Source organism: Cyprinodon variegatus, unplaced genomic scaffold, assembly GCF_000732505.1.
Source record: "Cyprinodon variegatus isolate N-32 unplaced genomic scaffold, C_variegatus-1.0 Scaffold264, whole genome shotgun sequence".
NCBI lineage: Eukaryota > Metazoa > Chordata > Actinopteri > Cyprinodontiformes > Cyprinodontidae > Cyprinodon > Cyprinodon variegatus.
The window spans coordinates 750927-759172 of record NW_015150717.1 but is presented as its reverse complement, the minus strand read 5'-3'; the positions used below and the strand labels follow the sequence as shown (position 1 = coordinate 759172).

Below are 8246 nucleotides of genomic sequence, written 5' to 3'. Positions count from 1 at the left end.
GCTGTGAGGTTTCTGATTGTACCACGTGATATGGCTGTCAAACATGGCTCCCTCCTGCAAGCTGTGAGAGAAGCGACAGCTGACAAAGCGAACAGATCTACATAGAAACGACGGAACTTCTTTCTGTCACCTCGCATGCTGGTCTAGATATAGCTCTACTTGTGAGGTAGGTGTTCTTGTTTCTTCTTTTTGTGGCACTATTTTGGCTGCAAAACCCCTCTGTAGGTTCTCAGTGGCTAACTGGCTGCAATCAGCTGGATTTCACTGTCAGCCGTCTGAGGTTGCAGCATCCTCTCTGAAACAACACCCAGTGAACTGTTTATGCAGGAATATAAACAAAACGTGAGGCTGTGTTCTCAGTTTTCCCTCTAAAAAAGGCATGATATTTTTAGAAAAAAAAAATCCTGATCTGAGGTTACTTCCACCCCCACAGGAACAAAGGTTGCAGCTGGTGTAAAAAGATCACCCACGTCTCCTGGGCTTCCCACCCACGTGCTCGGTCAGGGAATTTCTCACACTCACCACATTCTTTTTTAAACTGAGCTCTTCTTTTCCCCATTGTGGTACAAAAGGATTTTCTATTCTATTCTAGTATATTCTATTTTATTCTAATAGATTTCATTGCAAAAAAAAAAAAAAAAGACAGAAAAATCAACATAATAAAAAAGTGCAAAAGGCCCATTTAAACCCAAAGAAAATAATTTTTACTGTGTTTAATTCAGTAACAGCTACTATTTACTTTTGATTTAATTGAATCCTTTCCTCTTATTATTTATAGATGTCAGTCGTATGTGAGACACACCTGCCAAGTGATGAAGACTGATATAAAAAGGAAGTGACGAGATATCCTGAACTGCTTCGGATCACCTGTTCGGCTCACCTCCCCCCATATCTCCATACAGGCTCCTTCTCACTGAAACCATGCAAGTAAACCCAGTCCTTATGGAGTCCGTAGTCATCCTGGCTGTGGTTCTTTGCGTCCATTTGGCGGTTTGGAACCAGCACTCCTGGTGCAGCGTAGCCCTTGTCATTCAGGCATTCTACGTCCAGTATAAATGGGATCGCTTGTTAAAGTCCGGTGCTGCGGTGTTCCAGTTCCGTCCATCTGCTAACAGTGGTATCGTTCCAGCTTCCATGGTTATGCCACTGCTGGGCCTGGTTCTGAGAGAAAAGTGCTCTGCCTCAGGGAATGTCTACTTTGAGCGCTTCTCCATGGTGATTACCATCACAGGAATGATGCTGGCTCTGTTTCTCTCGCTGATCGCTCTGGGTATTACAAGACCCGTCCCCACCAACACATGCATAATTGCAGGATTGTCCGGGAGCGCGATCCTCTACACGACGAAGCAGACCCTAACAGTGTCCGAGGTCATCGAGGTCCTAGAGGTGTTGCTGATCTTTGTTTATCTCTGCCTGATTGTTCTTTACTTGCTTCCACGGTGCTTCACACCAGGAGAGGCTCTCCTCATTGTGGGTGGAATAAGTTTCATCGTGAACCAGCTCATCAAGCGCTCGCTGAACCTGGCAGAGGTAAAGGGCGATCCAGTGAACTACTTCCTGCCAGTGGTGGTGGTGGGTTCGCTGCTGTTGGGTGTTTTCTTCGCCTTGCTATTCTGCTTCATGGAGTCTGAGACTTGGGTGTCCTCCCTGTTCTTCCACATGATGACAGCGGTTCTGGTTCTGGGTATCCTGATGCCGTGGCTGTCGCTGTTCATCGGCCGACACCCAATCATGTGGCTTTTGGACTTTCTCACCCTGAATGACCGAAGACTCTGTTTGCTTGGATATTGGGTGTTTCTTGTGGTCGTAGCGACCTGTGTCGTTCTACATCAGAACTATAAACGCCAGTCGGGATCCAAGAAGCACCAGGCCTCCACGGTCGTTAGGAAGTATTTCCACCTGATCGTTGTGGCGACCTATGTTCCAGGACTGATATACGACAGACAGCTGCTCCACGTGGCGTCTGTGGGATGTTTGGCAGTTTTCTTGTTGTTGGAGTATGTACGGTACTTTCGAATTCTTCCTTTTGGTCAGCTGCTCAGGCAGCTCCTCACCTTGTTCCTGGACGAACGGGACTCTGGCCCTCTCATTCTGACCCACATTTACCTGCTGCTTGGCATGTCTTTGCCCATTTGGCTGTTTCCTGGACCTTGTGCTCCCAAGGGGATCCTCACCGGGGCAGGGGGCCTGGTACCTTATGCAGGCGTGCTGGCAGTGGGAGTTGGAGACACCGTGGCGTCTGTTTTTGGCAGCACCATGGGGGAGATCCGTTGGCCGGGGACCAAGAAAACCTTAGAGGGAACAGCAACGTCCGTGTTTGCCCAGATCATAGCCGTGGCGATGTTCCTCATCTTTGATGCAAACATCAATCTGAACTCCACCTACTCATGGATTGTTGGCTCTATCACCCTGGTGGCATTGCTGGAGGCCTACACCTCCCAGATAGACAATCTGCTGCTCCCGCTCTACCTCTTCATCCTGCTGTTGCTTTAAATGAACAAATAAAAGAAACGATGGATGTGTTCAGATGTTTATTGTGAGGAAGCCAATTTATGAAGAAAATGTCTTAAAGGAAAGTCAATAGCAGAAGCCCTTTAGGATTCATCTGAGAGAACGAAGAGATAAAACCAATCGACACAGAAAATCTGCTGAAAATGTCGCCAAGTGGTTCTAATCGCTTCTGGAACAGGTTATAAAGAAACATGAGCTCTGGGTCCAAGTGGTGTAAGTTTCTGCCCTAATTCTGAAGATAACTCTTAAATTATGCAAATGGAGATTGAGTTGAGCACAGTGAGAACACATTACACTTGGCACACAAAATAACTGATTGTTGTTTTCTTATTGTTTTTTTTATATTATTTGGAACCAATTTATTCCTGCGTTGCCTTGGAAGAACATAATTTAAAGTTTTCTCTCTTTATCAACCCTTTGGTTCTGTAGTAATAACTCCCAGATGGCAATATGAACCACCTCACGGTAAAACTATGCCTTAAGAAGTGTAATATCTCTAACAGGTGATTGATTGTTGTAGTAGATGTAGGTAAGAGCCTGGCAGACTAAAGCAACACTTTCCTACAATGGCTGCCTCTCTTTATGATTCTGCATGACACTAATGTGGACTTCAATACTGTAACATTTATATTTTACAGTAAATATTTACTTTGAGCAGTTTTTGTGGTTTAATTGGACCAATACAGTTAAACCCATATTGTCTATTTCATTGCTAAACTGAGGATGCATGTTTTAGTCAAACTAATAAACAGGCTGTGAGATTTTATTTGAAATAAATCAAAAATGTTTTCTAGAAGTATTTACAACTGTCACAATGTCCGAGTTCATTATTTATACATAAATTTGTTGTACAATCCTTGATCAGTGTTTATATTTATATTTTTAAATATTTGATGTGTTTATTAGCATAGTAGTATGCTGTTATCTTTACTATTCCTTGTTTTATGTTCTTATACTATTGCATGATGAGTGCTTCATAGATGACTGTGATTGCTTTTGTGTAACTGGATGACTGTACTTTAAAAAGCCCCCAAAAAAGAGCCTTTTCATTTTTAATTTGATTCTCAATAAAAAGATCAACATGTTGATGTTTAAAACTCATTTAGTATTGAAGTTTATTAAGTTCAGCTGCATCTTAAAAATGAACGTTCACTAAAACACCCATACTTCCTTGTATTTTGGTACATTTGATGTATTTTATTGGGATTTTTATATTATATACCATCAAAAAGTTAGAATAGAAAAAAATTAAATTATTTTTTATTGTACTCACCTTCAGAAAGAATGATAAATAGTAATCATGTAAAATCAGAATAATAAATTATTACTGATTAGTACATTTTATATCGATAAATCAAAATAAAACCTGGAGTAACCAACTGGCAGTTATTCATTAAAAGTCATCTTTGTTCAATTTGATCATAGAATATGGGCAGCTGTTTTTATTAAGACCTTAGTGGTTTGTTAAAGAAAGACATGATGATGAACAAGGAACACAGATCAGAGATGAGATTATCAAGAATTTGACAACAGTATTTAGGTTATTAAACAACATTGCAAGTTATAAACATCTTTCACCGGTCGTCTAAAGATGAAGACCGACACAACGTAAATCTATCCAGACCATGTGACCTAACAGCCGAGGTAGGACCAGCCAAGAGAGTTATGGTGGGGGACAAGGCAGATGCATTGAAAAAAATCAAAATGTAACTGACGGACATGGATAATGACTGAAAACTGATAACTAAAATAACTCATAAGAATGACAATAATGTATTTTGAAGGTGTGGATCCAGAGACGCCCAATGTCTGAAGAAACTGAAGCAGTGATGGAGACCCCTGGTTTATATCGCTCCTTTTCATGTGTTTATTGACCTAATGGTCAGAGTTGAATCTAAATCCCATAAACAATATGCCCCAAAACTTATAACTGGGTGATTAAAGCTGCTATCTGACAGACTTTCCTCCATTTAGACTAAATATGATGTAACTGCACCGAACACAGTTCTAATAAATTTAAGGATGTCTGTTTATATCTTTCGGCCTCCGTTTTATAACTATGCATTACTAAGTGTTGGATTTGTTTTATAAAATCCCCCAAATTGCGTTTGATTGTGACAATTAAAACATCCTGTAAATCAACGTTAAATTCTGATTCAGGACAATGTTTACAAAATCTTAATGGCGGAGTATATAAATGTTAAATAGCTCACTAGAAATCCCCAAAAAACATGAACAAATAAAACAACCAGTGAGACAGATCATGAAATTGTAAGGTTTATTTCAGTGATTATTTTTCACGTTTAAAAAAATAAACATGGTTTCATTATTGTCTTGAAGCATTATATACAGACTGGATTTTCTTGTAGTGGGTTTCAACTTCAGTCATAGTGGGTTACTGGAGAGCTACAGAGAAAGCTTTAGATGTTTATTTTTGTTAAATAACAGGTTTAAGGGGTTTTGTAGCTTCCAAGGGTTTGCCTGAACGTCAATGTTCAACTCTGATTGTAATAAATTGAGTTTGGTCAAGCTGTATTTTGTTAGATTAAGGTTGGGTGAGGTTTGTTAAACAAACTGATAATGACAATTGGGTACTAAAAAAAAAAATAAATAAAAAAATCTTTGTATTTCATAACTAGGTGTTCTAAATTCCTCCCTTATTTTTGAAAGCATGAAATACTGCATTTTGACATTAGGCCCCATGTGGGTATAGAAAACATGTCATCATCAGAGGTGGAGTCAGAGTTTTGGTGCAATACTTTTTTGCTTTTACAAGCTTGCCTTGCCCTAATCAACTGACATCATTATTTTATAAACATCTCCAAGAAAAGTTATAGAAAAGAGCTGTTAATGATACAGTTTTTGATTATTAAAAAGCATTTTTACAACATCATCATCGCAGTCATCTAACAGAAGAATTAGCTCCTCACAAACATCCACAGCTTTCACTTTGGAAGTGTTTGTGAAACCTTATAAGCCATAGCAAACTAGATTTTGTTTAAGAAATTATGTTTTTAAATCAAGGTTCTGTTTGGTCAATTCTCTGGTTCTATTTTGAGTAAGTTTGCCCACTTCAGGAGCTGTGACCAAAAAACATTTAAACAAAAAGTCAGATTAAGTCAGATTAGCCAAAGTCTCCAAGTCATGACACATTATTCTCAAAAACTTGCTGCAGATGACGTCGTTCAGCATGCTCGTAGTATAAAACTATTCCTTGGTCCACCTTTGTGAGCTCAGCTCCAGCTGCCAGAGACATTCTTCATTTGGTGTAAAGAGGTGGAAATGGCAGCTCCTCAGTGGGCTGCAGCCTAGGAGGACAAAATCAGATGGAATCAAGTTTAATAGGCTACATTTCTATTTTGGAAACAAAAATGAAAACGATTCAAATGCAAAGCACAATGTGTTGAAAGAAACAATATAATCTAATAGTTTCTATGGTAGAATGAAAGTGTTACATGTGCATAAAAGTAAATCTGCATACTAATTGATGTTTACATCTGTGTTGTTTTTTTTATTAAATCCGAGTAAGATTAGACATTGATTCCTTCTTAGACTTTAATGTTTATTAAACTGGGAATGTTTAGAGAATAAATGATAGAAAACTAAAACCAGTTCTCACCAATTGTCAGGGCTCCAGCGAGTGTCCAGAGTCTCCATGATGTGGAAGGTGTAGACATGACGAGAGTCCTCAGAGGTGTTTTCAGCACTTTTGTGCACGACCTCTCCATGGATCAGAACCACACCACCTGAATGCAGAGAGATGGATCAGAATCAGTTCATTAAACCAGTTTAGAATGGGTTTAACTGAACTATTTTAAGGCCTGAATATATTTGGGGATAATAAGATTATCTCATTGATGCAAACAGGCTAATCTGCAGATAGAAAATAGATTAAGTATAAAATTTTAGATTAAGCTAGCAAACATTGATTTTGACAGTTGACCAAATCAGGCATTTTCTTCTCTCACACATCTTTAATTGATCCAAATCAAATTCCCAATCAAAGCCGTGCTTTAGTACGTTAACCTTTTTTAACAGGTGCAGCTACAAACTTCTCCTCGTCATAAGTTCGCTCTCTTCCGATGAAGTCCGTCAGTGGAAAGGTGCCTTTCGGGGTGCGCAACATTCGACGGGAAATACCACCTTAAAAAAAGAGGTGGTAAAGTAAGGAATACATGTAAACCCAATTGAACCAGGAGATAAAACCCTGGATTTTTTGTGCTTACTATTCTGTGATCCTGGTATAAACCATAGGCAGCCATTGTTAACAGTCGCATCCTCCAAGGCGATCCACACTCCCATCACTCTGCCCAGAGGCTCGGTGTACAGAAACGTGGCATCCTGGTGTGGTGTCACTGTGCAACACACAACAATCTATAATCTAAGGCTTATACCCCCATTCATGAAGCTGTTGCAGAACTGGAGAGCTCCTTCAGTGACAAACTGCTGCACCCTAAATGCACCAGGGAGCGTTATCACAGATCCTTCCTCCCAACAGCTGTAAGAGTTTATAACCATCACCGTTCCCAACAACCTCAATAAATTGTTACATTCATGCTGATTTTACACAGTTTCTACCTTAGTCAGTTAAATAATATGCTGCTGTAATTTTGCACATCTCTGATGTTGCTGCTACTTTCAAATAAAAATGTCCATAGCTGTATGTTGGTTATTTGTTCTCCAGGTGCACAGTATTTATATTGTTAAAACACTTTACAGTACAGTATTTCATTTGTTTATCTTTTAACTCTTCACTATTGTGCTATTTTTATACAGTACATTTTTCTAAGGTCCACATTATTGTGACCATTTTTTTTCTATAATCCTTTTGCTGCTGTAAACACCGGAATTTCCCCAACGTGGGACAATAAAGGGATTTTCTATGCTATTCTACTCTATTCTATTCTAAATATGTCTATAAAATTTTAACAGTCCTTGTGCTTTCTCTCTCATTTTGTACAGAAATTAAGTGAATAACACTGCTGAGCTTTAAAATAGGATCTAAAATGTCTCCAAAGTTTAGAGCCATTCACATAACAGTTTAGAAACATTCCTCCGTATGTATATAGATCCGCTTTTTTCATGCAGGGTGGTGGAACGGCTGGCACCTATTTCTAACAGTTGCTGGGTGAGATCAATCACAGGGCAACACAGAAACACTGAGGGAAAACAACCATGCATACAGATTCATGCTGATAAGAGTAACCAGAGAGAACCTACAAATGGACAAGGAGCTCAAAGACTACTACCAGTACTAGACTACTATGCAGCAGAAGCAGACAAACGAAAAATGAAAAAAAAAAAAAATGGAAAACTAAGGCTCCAAAAGATGTCTCTGTTGGCTATTTGCAGGACTCTATTGTTGTCATTTTTATATTGGCTAAATTAAAACATTAATACAGTTCATACCTAAATAGGATACCCCTACTGATATTTATAAAATATTATTTCTATTTTTTTAAACAAAAAAAGCATTTTGAATATGATTAAATACTGGACACATAAAGCAGTGATCATATTTCTGTATAAGTGTCTATTACAGAGCTGCTTTACTCTCAGTCAGTTTTATCAATAGGACACATTAGTCACATTTGGAGGCACATCAAACAGCTGAGCATGAAGAATATAAATAAAAGAAAATAAATAACGAGAACGTTTTTGGTTATTCTCTTTGCCTCCATTTAACTCTCTTCTCATTTAAATCATTTGGACTGAAACATTGAGGTATAAATACA

General features: G+C 38.7%; 2 protein-coding genes across 3 annotated transcripts in view; one reads left to right on the top strand and one right to left on the bottom strand.

Annotated features, from left to right (window-relative positions):
- On the top strand, positions 1–2661 carry dolk (dolichol kinase). 2 transcript variants are annotated; one of them, XM_015382696.1, is made up of 3 exons: positions 6–166; positions 434–499; positions 779–2661. In XM_015382696.1, the coding sequence occupies exon 3, from the start codon at positions 922–924 to the stop codon at positions 2491–2493; it is 1572 nt and encodes a 523-aa protein (XP_015238182.1). In that variant the 5' UTR covers positions 6–166; positions 434–499; positions 779–921; the 3' UTR covers positions 2494–2661. The 2 variants fall into 2 exon arrangements, with proteins under 2 accessions (XP_015238181.1, XP_015238182.1); XM_015382695.1 differs by lacking the exon at positions 434–499 and having other exon boundaries at positions 1–166.
- A 3057-nt stretch (positions 2662–5718) lies between these two features.
- phyhd1 (phytanoyl-CoA dioxygenase domain containing 1) overlaps positions 5719–8246 on the bottom strand; it is an 8470-nt gene continuing 5942 nt past the window's right edge. Inside the window, exons 8-11 of the mRNA XM_015382706.1 lie at positions 6738–6866; positions 6538–6654; positions 6131–6257; positions 5719–5819 (exon numbers count right to left, since the gene is read on the bottom strand). Coding sequence (XP_015238192.1) covers positions 5771–5819; positions 6131–6257; positions 6538–6654; positions 6738–6866 — 422 coding nt within the window. The 3' untranslated portion in view covers positions 5719–5770. The remainder of the gene's footprint in view (positions 5820–6130; positions 6258–6537; positions 6655–6737; positions 6867–8246) is intronic.